General features: G+C 42.5%; 1 protein-coding gene across 1 annotated transcript in view; it reads left to right on the top strand.

The window, feature by feature from the left end:
- The window catches only part of LOC110973646 (uncharacterized), a 61148-nt gene extending 46633 nt beyond the window's left edge, over positions 1-14515 (top strand). Inside the window, exons 36-46 of the mRNA XM_022224623.2 lie at positions 5935-6006; positions 6228-6476; positions 6767-7039; positions 7869-8060; positions 8479-8580; positions 9772-9987; positions 10878-10978; positions 11378-11527; positions 11748-11901; positions 12186-12356; positions 13404-14515. Coding sequence (XP_022080315.2) covers positions 5935-6006; positions 6228-6476; positions 6767-7039; positions 7869-8060; positions 8479-8580; positions 9772-9987; positions 10878-10978; positions 11378-11527; positions 11748-11901; positions 12186-12356; positions 13404-13495 — 1772 coding nt within the window. The 3' untranslated portion in view covers positions 13496-14515. The remainder of the gene's footprint in view (positions 1-5934; positions 6007-6227; positions 6477-6766; positions 7040-7868; positions 8061-8478; positions 8581-9771; positions 9988-10877; positions 10979-11377; positions 11528-11747; positions 11902-12185; positions 12357-13403) is intronic.
- Positions 14516-15435: the final 920 nt, after the last annotated feature.

Here is a 15435-nt window from a genome sequence, read left to right as displayed (position 1 = left end):
CACAATGAGTTGGAACATCTAGGTGTAGAGCGAACATTGGCGCTCGCATGAGATAGGTTTTACTGGCCTCGAATGGCTGCAGAAATTGACAACTGGGTCAAACACTGCGCTTGATGTGTGGCTAGAAAGACACCAAAAAGCCTGCAGCACCACTAGTGAACACCAAGACAATTTGGAATGGATTTCCTATCCTTAGAGGCCGACTGTAACAACCAAAAGTCCATCTTGGTAGTGACTGATCACTTTAGTAGATATGCCCCGGCATTTCCTACTAAAGACCAAACTGCTCGCACTGTAGCTAAGGTCTTATGGGAGACCTTCTTTGTTCACTACGGATTGCTCCAACGTCTTCACTCGGACCAAGGGCAGGATTTTGAAAGCAAGGTTGTGAAGGAGTTGACGTTTCTTCTAGGCATCAAGAAATCACTTATGATGCCCTACCATCCCCAAGGTGATCCTCAGCCAGAGCGCTTCAACCCTACTTTGCTGAATATGCTTGGAACCTTAGAGGATGAGAGGAAAGCCAACTGGAGTTAGTATGTCAGTGCAGTGGTCCATGCATACAATTGCACCAAGCATGACAGTACAGGTTTCTCACCTTATTTCCTTGTGTTTGGCAGAGAGGCAAGACTCCCAGTGGATTTGCGTCTCGGTGTGAACCCCGATGGGTTTTCCCATAGCGACTATGTCCAATATGTCAAGGGCTTCAGAGAACAGCTGGCGAGGGCATATCACCTGGCAACCAAAGAGTCTACTAAGTCGGCTCATGCCAACAAAGTGCGTCATGATGGACGTGTATGAGGAAATGACTTGACACCTGGAGATCGAGTTCTAGTCAGAAATCTTGGTCTGAAAGGAAACCACATAATTGCCGAACAATGGGATTTGACAGTTCGCTTAGCTGTAGACTGGATCAGTCCAGATATGCCAGTCTATCGCGTCAAACCAGAGACTGGTGATGGGCGTGTCCGAACCCTACACAGAAATATCTTGTTGCCCATGGACTATCTTAATGGCGAAGAGTCCCACCATCCAGGCACCAAACGAAGTCGTCCCGTCACGAGTGCCACAGCTAAGGCAAAGGTTTCACAATGTCCATCAGATTCATCTGGGAGTCCAGATTCCAGTGATGATGAGCTGGTTCTGGTCATCCCCAAACAACTGCTTCAATCTTCACTTAATGCAGAGGCCCCAGAGTTTGTCCCTCTCCCACAAGCGGGTGAACCATGCTTAACCCCAGAATGTCGTCCACTTTCTTTTGAGGAAGTTCGTGGCGTTGAGGGAAACTCAGCCTCTGAGCAGCCTTCGTCTCCTTGTGGGAAAATCCTGGATAACATCGAAGAATCATCTGGAACCTCAATGGCGTCTCCAGTGTCATGGAATCTTTCCCTGCCTGACACGGATGTAACAGAGGCGCCTACAGCAGATAGTCCTGTCGCATCATCAGCACTTGTGACCTCTCCATCAAGTACTCACGATAATAGCCGACTGTTAAAGACACTCATACTCCTGAGTCAAGTTTTGTTAGACGATCAACTCGGGTGTCAAGTCCACTCCTGCGGATGAAGTTTGAGGTGAAACCTGTGTTTTCCCGGCAAATTCAAACTCATGGGATGTTTGCCAAATTGAAAGCAAAGGTTTTTGGTCATTAGGTATGTATGTGTATTTGTACCTATACCCTTGTTTTCTCTTTTCCTTTTGCTCCTGGAGTTAGCAAGTTATGAAAGGGGAGGATGTAACCCCGTCCCAAAAGAGGTCTTGGGTTACAATTTAAAATTTTATTTCTTTATGACTGTTTTCCTTTTGCATACTTAAATTGTTCTCTCCTGAGCTTTGACTTTTCTACTGGTAAGCAGTGCTGCAGTGGTTAACCTTTGAGCTATTGCCTATTCCTTTTGTCAAATAGTCTGCTCTTTCATCGGTTTATTTCTAATGTTCCTGCTCTCCTAGAAGATCACAGGATGCTCTTTGTATCCACTGCCTTTAATCTCTGACTAGTACACCAGTGTGTACAATCCCAGTAAATTTTATAGGAGATCAGCAGGATGTTGAGACACTTAATCCCTAGTTGTTGTTCACACCTTACTCCAAGCTGTTAAAGCCATAAACTTCTGCTGAGTGCTCATCTGCCTAGATACTAGATGACCAATCAGTATTGGAGTCGTGTGTGGCACTTTTTAAGTTGTCCAATTAGAGCCTGAGCTAGTCATGTGGCAAGGGCATGTTCTGGGGAGCAGTTTGCCCCAGAGTTTTGGCAAGCTGGGCATTCCAAACTTTGCCGTCGTGCTGACTACATGCCTGCCGAACTCTGTCTGTGCTCTGCACTACTTTTCTTTGGACTGGAGGACTTCAAAATTCAAGTCTTCCCCTTACATGTATGTTCACGAGTGTTGGCTCTTTGTCTTAGTTACTGAACTGCATGTTCTGAAAGAGGGTGCCGGACAAGAGTCTCTGTAGTCCACCTGAAGAGCTGTCCTCAGGCCTCTCAGCCACCAAGCTACATATATTGTGACTTGCAGACACAGCACAAGTACAGCAAGGCATCTGCGGCACTAATCACCAGCACTAACCTTGCAAGATCCGCAAGTATTCTTTTGCGTTACATTTCTTCTGCTGAACTTTGCCCTTCACTTTTGCCGACTGCCTACACAACACAACGGACTCCTGTCATCCCACCTTGGAACGACTCATCGCAACTCATGTGTACATCTAGAACATCTGCGCCAAAATTTTTTTTCTTGAGCTCAAAGTGTATTTTAACTTAACAGGATCCTGCATTTTCTGCAAACCTCATATTTTAATTTGTGGCCATCTGAATTGGGGTTCTCTGCATTTACTTTGTATTTCTCGTATTGATTGGCTTGGCTGTTTCCCTTCAATAAAGTAAAATCTCTTTTGTATCATAAATGCTGAATTGTGTGAAGTGAAGAGTTTTTTCAAAAGGGAATTAAATTAATATGAAATTTGGTTCCTGCTATTTTGAAATGTGAACATGGGTTACACATGTAAAACTGTAATGAAGAATTCTTAAACACAACTGAACAGCTTCCCGACTATCTAATCTTTATTCCTTGGTATACTTACACGAATCCTCTGTGCAAGTTATGTTAAAAGTTTCAGTAATTACAAAATTAACACCACCACAAAAAATTTTAAAAGCTGTAACAAATTCGTGGAGCGATTTAAGACCATGCAGTAAATCAGCTATTTGTGAATGAATATTTTAGTAATAGTATTTCCAATAATAAGCTTCCCACCCCCTTATTCTAAAAACCATCCGACTCCCCATATTCTAAAAAGCGGGTTGAGTGTATTGCCAATGATATGTCTGACCCCCTTTATTCTAAAAAGGGGTCAAGCGCATTTCCAATGACAAACTTCTGAACCCCCTTATACTAAAAAAGGGGGGGGGTGTCTAGTGTATTTCCAATGTCAAATGTCCGACCCCCTTTTCCCAAAAAGAGAGGGTCGAGTGTATTTCCAATGATAACTGTCCGACCCGCTTGTTCTAAAAACGGGGTCGAGCTTATTCCAGTGAAAAAGGTCTGAACTCCCTTTTTTTAAAAGAGGGGTTGAGATTTCCAATGACAAACTTCCGACCCCCCTTATTCTAAAAAGGAAGTCGAGTGTATTTCCAATGACAAACTTCTGATCCCCTCAGTCTGAAAAGGGGGTCGAATGTATTTCCAATAATTAGCTAATTTCTACCACCTTATGCGTCCGATAAGCATCCGACCACCCTTATAGGTGGGTCGAGTGTATTTCCAATATATTTTCAAGCCCCCCTTATTTAAAAAAAAAAGGGTTGGGATTTCCAGTGACAAACGTCCGTCCCCCCTGATTCTAAAAAGGGGGTTGAGTGTATTTCCAATGACAAACATCTGACCTCCGGCCCTTATTCTAAAAAGTGGGTGCAGTGTATTTTCAATAGCAAACGTCTGGCTCGACTTATTCTAAAAAGTGGGGTCGAGTGTATTTCCAATAATAAGCATCGAAACCCCCTTCTTTTAAAAAGGGGGTTTGAGTGTTATTCCAATGTCAAACGTCAGCTCCCCTTATTCTAAAAAGGGGGGTGCGGTGTATTTCCAATGCAAAATGTCTGACCCCCTTTTTCCAAAAGAGAGGATCGAGTGTATTTCCAATGGTAAACGTCCAACCCCTGGCCCTTATTCTACGTGGGGGTCCAGTGTATTTCCAATGACAAATGTCCGTCTTCCCTTTCCTAAAAAGACAAATGTCAAACGTCCAATCCCCCTTATCCTAAAAAGGGGGTTGAGTGTATTTCCAATGAAAAATGTTTGATCCCCTTTTTCCAAAAAGAGGGGGGTCGAGTGTATTTCCAATGATAGCACCGGACCCCCTCATTTGCAAAAGGCGGTCGAGTGTATTTCCAATGATATACTTCCAACCCCTTTATTCTAAAAACGGCCTATTCCCCTTATTTTAAAAAGTTTGGTCGAGTGTATTTCCAATAACAAAAGGCGGACCTCCCTTTTTCTAAAAAGACAAAACATCAAACATCCGACCCCCTTATTCTAAAAAAGGGTCGAGTGTATTTCCAATGATAAGCGTCCAACTCCCCTTATTCTGAAAAGGGGGTTTGTGTGTATTTCCAATGATTACCTGATTTCAACCCCTTATTGTTAAAAACGTTCAACCCCCTTATTCTAAAAGGGGGTGGAGTGTATTTCCAATGATTAGCTAAGTTCAACCCCTTATTATTAAAAATGTCCAACCCCTTATTCTAAAAAGGGGGTCGAGTGTATTTCCAATGACAAACTCCTGATCCCTCTTATTCTAAGAAGGGGTCCAGTATATTTCCAATGAAAAATATCCGACCCCCTTTTTCCAAAAAGAGGGGTCGAATGTATTTCCAATGATGACTGGGGTCAAGTGTATTTCCACGGTCCCACCCCCTTATTCTAAAAAGGGGGTTGAGTGTATTTCCAATGACAAACATCCAACCCCCTTTTTTTAAAAGAGGGGTTGAGATTTCCAATGACAAATGTCCGACCCCCTTATTCTCAAAAGGGGGTCGAGTGTATTTCCAATGACAAACTTCTGATCCCCTTATTCTAAAAAGGGGGTCCAGTGTATTTCCAATGAAAAATGTCCGATCCTTTTTTGCAAAAAGAGGGGGTCGAGTGTATTTCCAATGGTAAGCGTCCAATAATAAACGTCCGACTTCCCTTATTCTAAAAAGGGGGGTCAAGTGTATTTCTAATGATAAGTGTCCGACCCCCTTATCCAAAAAATGGGGTCCAGTACGTGTATTTCCGATGACAATTGTCCGCCCCCCGCCCCAATTCAAGTGGTGATGAAAACCACACTAAATATAGAACATACATGTACATATACCTACATGCATTTAAGTTAATTCACTTCAAATGTGGTATTAAGACAGCCATCAATATTATTACTGATTTATGTGTATGCACCCTCCATGTAAGTAAGCAAATGCCTGTTGGCCACAGCCAACACAACACAGCCATCAACAGTACTCCAGAGCATGCATGTCCAAAACCATTGACTTGCGGCCACACGTCAACCCTCACAAACTGGATCGAACTACCTTTATTAGGGGGGGGCCCATTACTTTGTGTCGTGGCCAGTGTATACTACTAATCATTAGGAGTATACACTGGCCACGACACACCTGCAACAGTAGATCCAGTTTTAGGAGTTTGTTTGCAGAACTAAGAAGAAGAAGAACTGAAAGATGAAATTTACGACTGACTGAGGCCAGCAGTAATATATAATGGAGATAAACGCTATGCACAAAACCTCCGGCCAATGGGGTTTTCCTATTCAAGGCATCCGGACCACTTATCACGAGAGTATGCTAGTAATGGAGAGTAACACTGGCCCAAAGAGTCATAGTTGCTGGGTACTGACTACTTGATTGTTATATGCGATGGTCTGCGTTTTCATCAGGTAATGAAGAAATTACAGGAGTCAAAACGTTCATGAAGTCCATCATCGTAAATGGACACATCAATATCACAGGTATGGCATTTTTTGATTGGTTAAACTTGATTTTTAGAAAACGCAGCAAAGTCTTGCATTTCTTGCTCTTACAGAAAAGTGTGAAGCTGAAATGTAGAAAGAATTATTTCAAGCTATATTTGCTCGCAAAAGTATCTTAATGCAAACAACATTTTGGCTAACCGTTTTTTCCCCCAGTTTTCAGTGTGTCCCTAACTTCTCTTTTGGTCTTCTCACAACAGGGTTTGTCAATGGTGTGGACATCTCTAACCTGTACACCAGAACCTTCAAACTGAACAGCCCCCAGAATGTCACAGCACCCAAACAATTCACACAGTCTGTCAGGGTGACAGGCGACATCGTCGTCACAGGGTTGGTTGATGGCGTGGACTTGAACGAAGAGGCAGTGACCCTCAACACCGACCAGACAATAGGGGGCACTATCTCCTTCACCGTACCTGTCATTGTGAATGGGAACATGACAGTAGTAGGCAAGTATTTTTCCCCAGTGTGCTGTTTACCGGATGTATCAGCCCTTTGCTGACAAATACGTAAATTTTAGTATAAATGAGGAAATGTCAGATCGCGTGTGTCTTGGTTTGTGTAAGAACAAATCTGAAACAAATGTTACTTATTACTCTGATAAGCCAAGCAGTTCCATTTGTAAGTCCGGCTCAGTAGGTTCTGACCATCATTATTTTGCACAAGACCAGGCAAGGACACTCTCAACGCACAGCCCTTTTCAAGTTTGTTTTATCGTCCCACGACCCTCATTGACCAGGCTTTGTGGACGGAGTTAATCTGACTGACCTCGTGACGGAGCGAGCCACCCTGACCAGCAACGAATCCGTCCGTGGCCTGCTGACCTTTCAAGGCCACGTGACCCTGAGGCGCAATGTGACCGTCGCTAACCTGTTTGATGGAGTCTCGCTGCCGTACCTGTGGTCCCTGCATGAGACTCTGCTGAGCTGGATCCGAGTGGACGTTGAGAATCTATTACTAATCTCTGCCGACCAGTGCCTTGCTGTCAAACACCTGCAGCGGGCCTATGCAAGTAAGTAATGTCACCAGCGGGCAGTGGCAGTAGCAGTGGCGGGGAGGAAGGACACTTGGGGGTCTGTCATTTTCTGGAGGGGACACGTTAGAATCTGGACAACCATGTTCTCATGGAGTGATAGGTAGAGCACTGAACGAGGCAAACTCCCACTAATTTTTTTTCCCCTTCTCGGGGGGACCAACCTTATGCCAACCTTAGTTACAGCACTGCCAGTGGGGAAGCTGACATTTCTGTCTGTGAGAATAGTTCATAGCACCAAAGTATTTGTCTTTGGAGGCACAAATTGTGCTTTAGTGGGCAAAAATTCATATTTTGTGGATAAACAAAATGTATTAGGCATACATCAATCTTCTACTTTATCCCAGTGGTACAGCTGGGGACTGGGGATGACGTAAGTCCAAAATATTTCCCGGCCATGAAAAGTGGGGGCTTGAGACCATCTGACACTGGGGGCATTCCTCATGATATAAATGTATGTTTTTAATATGTATTCTTACACCCCTGAACCTTGCACCAAAACAGCATATTTACAGCTTTTTTCCCATTTTTCCCTTTGTTTTTTCGGTGCTAATGAATATATTGTGGTTGTAAGGAAGTCCAAGATATTCTTGAAAATGGGCCTTACTTTTTTCGTCACCACTAAAAAGTGTGTGGGGGGGATATATATCCCCATACCCCAGAGTTTATGCCCCTGCTTTATGCCCTCTTGAATGTTAGAAGCAGACTCAATACCTCAAAGCAGAACATCTCTCACTACAACCCTACCCCAGAAAAGTTTTAAAATGAATTTGGTCCATGATAACATTCTGTTCTGTGTTGGTTTCAGACACAGTGGAAGAATTTTCTCACACCTCTGAAGTCCAAGAGATGGAGTTTCGGATTCAGAGCTTTGAGTCATTTGTGCTGGACGACGTCACTCATTTGGCCTTGGCCATCCATTCAGACAGTGTCAACAACCTGTGTGTAGACAGCTACGTCTATGCGTGGGACGAAGATAGCTACGAGTTCGTCCAGAAAGGTTTGTGTCGGAGTAGCTGATGAAGCCAAGGTGTTGTAGCTCAATGTAATGGTTACAGCTTACCAGTTAATTTCAATTTCATGGTCAATTTATGACAATCAGTTCCGTGCCACTGAAGAGAAGTTGTGGCTTGATGGCTTTAAGAATCATTTTGTTTGATCTGGTAATGCATTTTAATTGACAGCTTCATAAGACAGGCCCTGATTAAAAAATCAGTAGATTTGTGCCTCATAGCAAAGCTGGATCTCCCAAGAATGTATTCTGAAAGTGCAAAGAAAAACGCTTCGCTCAGAAAACATTTCAGAAGTGTTGTGCAAGGTCTCAGAATTAATATGTGTTAGATGCTTGAGATAATCAATTATATTCTGTTGCCTGGTGTATTATTGGAGATCTGGTTTTGCTTCATTCTTTACCTTAGCGGCTATTGCAACTAATGGTGCGTACAGCTGGCATGCTTTCAGGAGACAAGGAACACAGTACATTGCTATAGCAAATGAAGGCACTAATCCATGCAGTGGAGGTAAGGATAAAAATTCTATGACTGTTTTGGACTTGCAGTGTGAAATTCAGATGTCCTGATTGACTTAATGGATTTCATATGTTATTCACTTCTGTTTTTCTCTAGTGGCATAGCTAAATGGGGCTTGGGGTTGGGGCATGCCACCCCCTCCCTTGTTTGAGACTTGTGGCCCGCCTTCCCGTGCCCCTCCCACTTGGCAATAAGAGAAGGGAAAGAAATCTGATGATAGTGATTGTTTGAACTGGACCAAATCCACTGAGTGCCCCACCCCCACCTCCAAACCACTACCGTTACTCCACTGGTTTCTGTCATAGAATTTCAGTCCGAATACTTACTTTTGGAGTTTCAAAAATGGGGTAATTTTTCTGCAGCTGCTTAACCACTACCAGCCGGGGACTCCGGGATCGGAGCCGTATGGTTTATATGTGTGGCCGGGGTCTCCGAACTCGGACAAAGGAAACAGGGCCCTGTAACAAAAGACCGTACTCCGAACAAAAGACCAGGCTGCTGGGCATGACCGGCATTTTTCACTCTCAAAAGTGGTGATAATCCAGCGTTATTTTGAAACCGTATACTACGGTTTGGGGTATTTAGAGCAAGCGGATTACCACCGGGGACAAAAGCTCTCCACCACCGCAGCGATGAGCCACACAGCACCGCTGCATGCTAATCTGGCCCCTATTGAAAAGAGGTCAGCAGTGCACTGAGCCAGGTTTGTATAACACCTCACAATCTGGGCTCTGTTTACAAGGCTGCAGGCCTGGCTGAAATATTCGGGCGTCAATGAAGGTCACCTGAAGATTACTCCGTGCGGCTATAAACGACTGTTAAATGGAATGATGAATTGTTGAAGGATTTTGAAAACGGAAAAAATGATAGTCATGCCGGCCCAACATCCTCAACGTTGAAAAATGCCCCGGTCCGAAGTGGTTAAGCCTAAGAAATTTTCTTTTGTGTGAATGTGGTCAAGTTTGTCTGCTTTTCACTGATACAGGGGTGCATAATTAACTATCAGTCTACCAGTGATTTGGTTGCTGCGACAGACACTGATCTCATGGTTTAGTGAGCAGGGGGGTAACGGCTGTGAAGCACTTTGAGACTTTGATGCGCTGTATAAGCTCTGTTTGTCATCATTACTTAAGGTTTTTGGCCAGTGTCATTGATTGGGTTGGTTTTGCACATTTCATGTAGATGACAGTGTCAATAACACCATCTATTACTACAACGGCACCCACTTCCTGGAGCATCAAGGCCTCGAGTCATCGGAGTCCCGAGAGATCGACACAACAGTCATTGATGGTGACCTGTATCTGGCTCTAGCCAACACCAAGACCAGTGCCCTGTCCACCCTCTATTTGCAAGCCCAAGACGGACTGTTTTATGAAGCGCAGAACTTTAGCGTCGGAGGTAATCACTGCTTTGGCGTTCCATAGGACATCAAGTCACTGATCTGTTTTTATAAGAGATTTCTTGCTTTGAAATTTCAGGCCGAAAATGTTCAGGAGAAACCACCTGGGAAAACTTGATTGGTGGAGGGCATGAATCCACAACCTCCCAGCAGTGCTTGATTTGTTATAAAGAGCCTGGTCCCAATTTCATGGCGCTGCTAAGCAAACAATTTTATACTAATAGAGGCTCTGTGTATTTCATGGAGACCGTACTAGCAGTTAGCACAGCAAAAGGCATGCTAGTCTCCAAAGAAAAATTTGCTTAATGTAGTGACAAAACAATGGAAATCTCTATGCATGTGCTGCGGGTAGCAAAATTTTCGGCTATCGTGAGCACAACTTTACTGCTAACTGTTAAGCAGCGCCATGAAATAGGGCCCTGGTCTGGGACATTAGAACTACGGAAGGGGACCATAAGTAAGATATCTTCATGTAAATTTGATGGTCCTTCTCAGGTATGAGGCTAACATTTAGGGTGTTTATCACGCCTTAGGTAGGCAAGGAAAATGAAGTGTTACAAAAAAAATATCCTTGTCTCCTTTTTAATTTTAAAAATGTCTCTTTTGGGAGAATCGTGGCAACATCCCCCCTTCGCTCTTTGCCAATTTGAACCCTGAAGTTGCCATATTCTTGCATTTTTGCATGGAGAATTTGCCTCCATAGTTGGGTCTGAGAAACACCAGAGCAAATTATTACAAATTGTGAATCACATAAACCTATGAAGTTCTTTCAATTTCAAAGTCAAATATCAAAAAACCTGAAAAACCTCTGAAGATACATGAATTATTCCTTTCATCTTTGCAAGGACATGGTTAAATAGTTTCTATTGCAATTAACTGTTTACCCCAGGAGCGACAGCTGTTGAGTTCTTGCAAGCAGGCAACACAAATTTCCTAGTATTTGCGGCTGTCAGTCCAACCCAGAGCCCTGTTTACATATTCAACACGCAGGTAAGTTGATTGGTCAGGTAATCACGCATGATGTGTGACTGGTTTATATGAATCCTACGTTTTTCAAACTATGTTCTATATCACATGACTTGGAGAAAGCTCATGTATGAAGTTAATTCTAAGGAGCCTCCACCAATAGTTTTCTTACAATTAAGTGCATGAACGACACAAAAATACCATTCCAGAAGCTGGTTCCTAGTTTTCAGTATCAATTCAGTGCCAAAATGAAATTCCTATTCTGGATGCATATTGTGCATGTGAGTTCCCTCCTTTGGCACTTTGTGATGTCATGAAGTCTGCAAAACAAAGTGTTGAGTCAGTAACCTAATGAACTGATATCAGAGACCATGCTATTACCTTACTTTTGGTTATGTTATATTTTTCTTCTTCATCTGTTAGACTGGCCAGTTTGATTTTCACCAGTATGTGTCCACCAGCTATGCGGCCTCAGTGGCAAGTTTCAAGTTCCAAGGCAACGCCGGGCTGGCATTTGCCAATCAAGCACAGCTCTATGCAAATAACAAGGTTTCCTACGATGTGCCTATTGAGGTAAGGTTTTGTTTGTAGCTGTTTGTTCCTTGTCTTTTCAGTCGCAAGCATTGACTGCACTATATACATGAACAGCCCCAAAAAATCTGAGACATACTCGGACTTGAAATTGGAAATTTCAACACATTTATTTGCTCCAGACTGAACAACACATTGAGCGGTAAACTAAATATGCATGGTGTGGAAGTCTTAAAAGCCCCTCTTGGTTTGTGGTTTATAGGTGTACTTCTTGTCCAAAACAACGGGGGAGTTTGAGCTGAGGGAAATGGTTGACTTTACTGCAGCAGTGGATGTTGCGATGTTCCACATTGGTCCTGATCTCTACATGGCCGCGATCAGCGAGTATGAAGAACTGCAGATACTGAAACATGACGGTAATGATAAAGTTCCTTCTGTTTTTATTCCTTTTTAGCATATACAGCCTTTTTAGGATATGGCCTGAACCTGTACAAGGTGGTTTTACAAGTTGTGGCCTGCAATCCAAAACACAAGTCGCAAGTCATATTGCAAGCTGCAATATTGTTCAAATTTCATAGTTTATATTATTATAGTTCATATTTTGCCTCTTCTCAGTCTCATCTTTTAAGTCTGTACCTCTTTCTCCATGCAAAAATTTGTTTATTTTCTCTCATTTTTTCTTCTCTCTGGTTTTCATCAGGTGCTGTCGGTTTCAGTCAAGTGTTAACCCTAGCCAGTTACGGTGTTGTAACTGTGGAGATCTTTGAAATTATGGGTTTACCAGAGTACCAAAACCTGTTCTTTGCGCTGGGCGTCAATCCAGTCACTGATGATGACACATCTTCATGGATAATCGGGGAAAGAATCATTGGTAAGATTTGGCATTTTTTTACAAACATTATTAATTCAAAAAAAGGAAAAATGCCAGAAATTCACTGATGCAGAATTGACAAGTTTACGATCTTCACCAGAAAACTGGAATGACACACTAAGTTTGATGTGTGTTGTTTTATTTGCGTGGTCTTTTAGATCCAGAATGATCCATAAAGCTAGTTTGGGGCAGTTTGCCATCCCATTTCATCACACTCCACAGTAATATTACATACAGTCAGGCCAAAAAGAAACCTAGGTATGCTTCCCGTTTCACAAAAAACCTCCCATATTTTGATACAGTCACCTGAAGTTCTTTTTGGGGGGAGGCTGATTTGAAGAAAATGTGAATTTTATTTTGGAAATAAAGGAAAAACAGTACTTTGAGCATGGTGAAAAACAGTTCAAACTTATTTATGAATGCAGCTAGAACCCTTTAAAGTGTTGGTCCTTCATTTACATGTACTTTGAAACAGATGTCACCAAACCTCTCTTGCTGTTCTTTTCAACCAGTTAAAACTTACCTGCAGAGTGAATTAGTATAAAAGTGCCAATTTTTTCCCCACCTACTGGTTCCGGCCCTGTTTTCAGATGCCATGTAAAGGGAAGAAAAACATGAGAGGCTGTGTTGGGAATTAATCCAGCCTAAGCTTTCCTCCAACATGGCCACTGGTGGAAATTTGCATACAGAAGTCCTCAGTTGTAAAGTATACCTTCATAAAAACATCACGGGGATAGTGAAAAGGGATGGTTCATTAAATTTATTACTATTTGTATTTGAGGTACATTGTATTTATTCTCTTTTAGATAAATCCATACTGTGCCAGGGCCATTTTATGAGAGAATTGGAGGCCGGGCATAGTAAAGGAACTATGGTTTTATAGATTTTGTACCTTAATCTTAACAGTGCTAAATCCTCCAATTTCAATATGTTTTTATGCCCAAGGGGGTTAATCTGGTTCCCTTTATCGAGTGTGACGCATTTTTCAACGGCTTTTTAGTCGATAGTATTTAAAGCAAGGATTGTGTTTTTTCCTGTTCATTTTAGGTCAGACAGTGAAGTTTGAAATCTTACCTTGTGACATCGTCATAGAAGACTCCTTCCATGGAGATACCAGTCTGCTTAATAGGCCACTCTGAGGATGCTTGTGAGGCAGGGACCCAAACCACTCAGGACCCCAAGTGAGAATGTCTCCAGCAGACACCATGTTAGTCACTTTAATTTGACTCTAAACAGATGCATATATGTAATAGCTAGGGCAAGAATGTTGGGGACTAGGTTTTGATTTTTTTCAACCCATGAAATATTGATTTTATAATGGAACTGTATTTGTATAATTATGAATAAATGAATGAAACCTTTAAACAGGGAAAAATCCTATTTAAAATGTAATGGAATTGAAAAATGCGAATGGATTCTGAGGTCATTAATCTTATCATACCTGTGACATTCTGTCAACATTTTTAAAATTGCTGCTTTTTCTGATGAAACTTGGTGAACCTAATATTTTTTGGGTAAAAGTGTTCAGAAATGGCCTAATAGCTGTGCAGGGGATGAACTATTTTTCAAGATTGTTGTACAAACACTTGCTTGGTCAAATTTTAGTACTAATTCATTCACAATTAATCAATAATGAAAATAATAATGAAAATAGTGATCAGTGACTCAGCTTTTATATTTAAAGAGCAAATCTACATTTTAATGTAAAAGGTGGTAATGCAATTCAATTGTGGAAACAAATGAAAATTTAAGTATTTATGAATTCACTTATTACGTGCACACCTCTCTGGAATGTTCTATTTTTTCTTGAATCATCTAATTTTGTGACTTATGGTAGTGTTTGATGTATGCTGGATTGAACGTAATTAGGACTTGTGATTTCCCCAAATTAGAAAGGTTCCTGCATTTTGCTTAACAGCTGTGTGTTTGAACACTATTTGTGTTGGTTATCATGTAAATTATTTATCAGTATTAATTTACAAGTTAAAATGTTCCACTAATAATTTTGTAGTGCAAGGGTGATATGTTCAAGCTTATATCCAAAAGGAATTGTTAAAGGAATCCTAACTTCAAAATTATTATAAATGTCATGCAGAATTAATTCTGTTGATTATAATCGTTAAGGTAAACAGTATTAAATAAAACATTTATTAACTGAAGTCTGAATATTTGTATACTTGTTTATATACCTGTTTGTCATCTTTAAAAATCGTCTTTCCCCTGGGTCCGATTTGGGTCCGATTTGGGTCCGATTTGGGTCCGATTTGGGTCCGATTTGGGTCCGATTTGGGTCCGATTTGGGTCCGATTTGGGTCCGATTTGGGTCCGATTTGGGTCCGATTTGGGTCCGATTTGGGTCCGATTTGGGTCCGATTTGGGTCCGATTTGGGTCCGATTTGGGTCCGATTTGGGTCCGATTTGGGTCCGATTTGGGTCCGATTTGGGTCCGATTTGGGTCCGATTTGGGTCCGATTTGGGTCCGATTTGGGTCCGATTTGGGTCCGATTTGGGTCCGATTTGGGTCCGATTTGGGTCCGATTTGGGTCCGATTTGGGTCCGATTTGGGTCCGATTTGGGTCCGATTTGGGTCCGATTTGGGTCCGATTTGGGTCCGATTTGGGTCCGATTTGGGTCCGATTTGGGTCCGATTTGGGTCCGATTTGGGTCCGATTTGGGTCCGATTTGGGTCCGATTTGGGTCCGATTTGGGTCCGATTTGGGTCCGATTTGGGTCCGATTTGGGTCCGATTTGGGTCCGATTTGGGTCCGATTTGGGTCCGATTTGGGTCCGATTTGGGTCCGATTTGGGTCCGATTTGGGTCCGATTTGGGTCCGATTTGGGTCCGATTTGGGTCCGATTTGGGTCCGATGATTTGGGTCCGATGATTTGGGTCCGATGATTTGGGTCCGATGATTTGGGTCCGATTTGGGTCCGATTTGGGTCCGATTTGGGTCCGATTTGGGTAGAAAAAAGGGCGGAGCGGTAGGGGACCTTCACGTCCACCATACCACTCCGCCCTTAACCGGGATTTGAACCCGGGTCCTCTGGTTCCCAAGCAGTGCACTTAACCACTTCGCTA

Source organism: Acanthaster planci, linkage group LG07 (genome assembly GCF_054643075.1).
Source record: "Acanthaster planci isolate LZ-2023a linkage group LG07, COTS_SCS, whole genome shotgun sequence".
In the NCBI taxonomy this organism is placed as follows: domain Eukaryota; kingdom Metazoa; phylum Echinodermata; class Asteroidea; order Valvatida; family Acanthasteridae; genus Acanthaster; species Acanthaster planci.
Note: the sequence above shows the minus strand (reverse complement) of the source record. Positions and strands in the feature narration are given on the sequence as shown.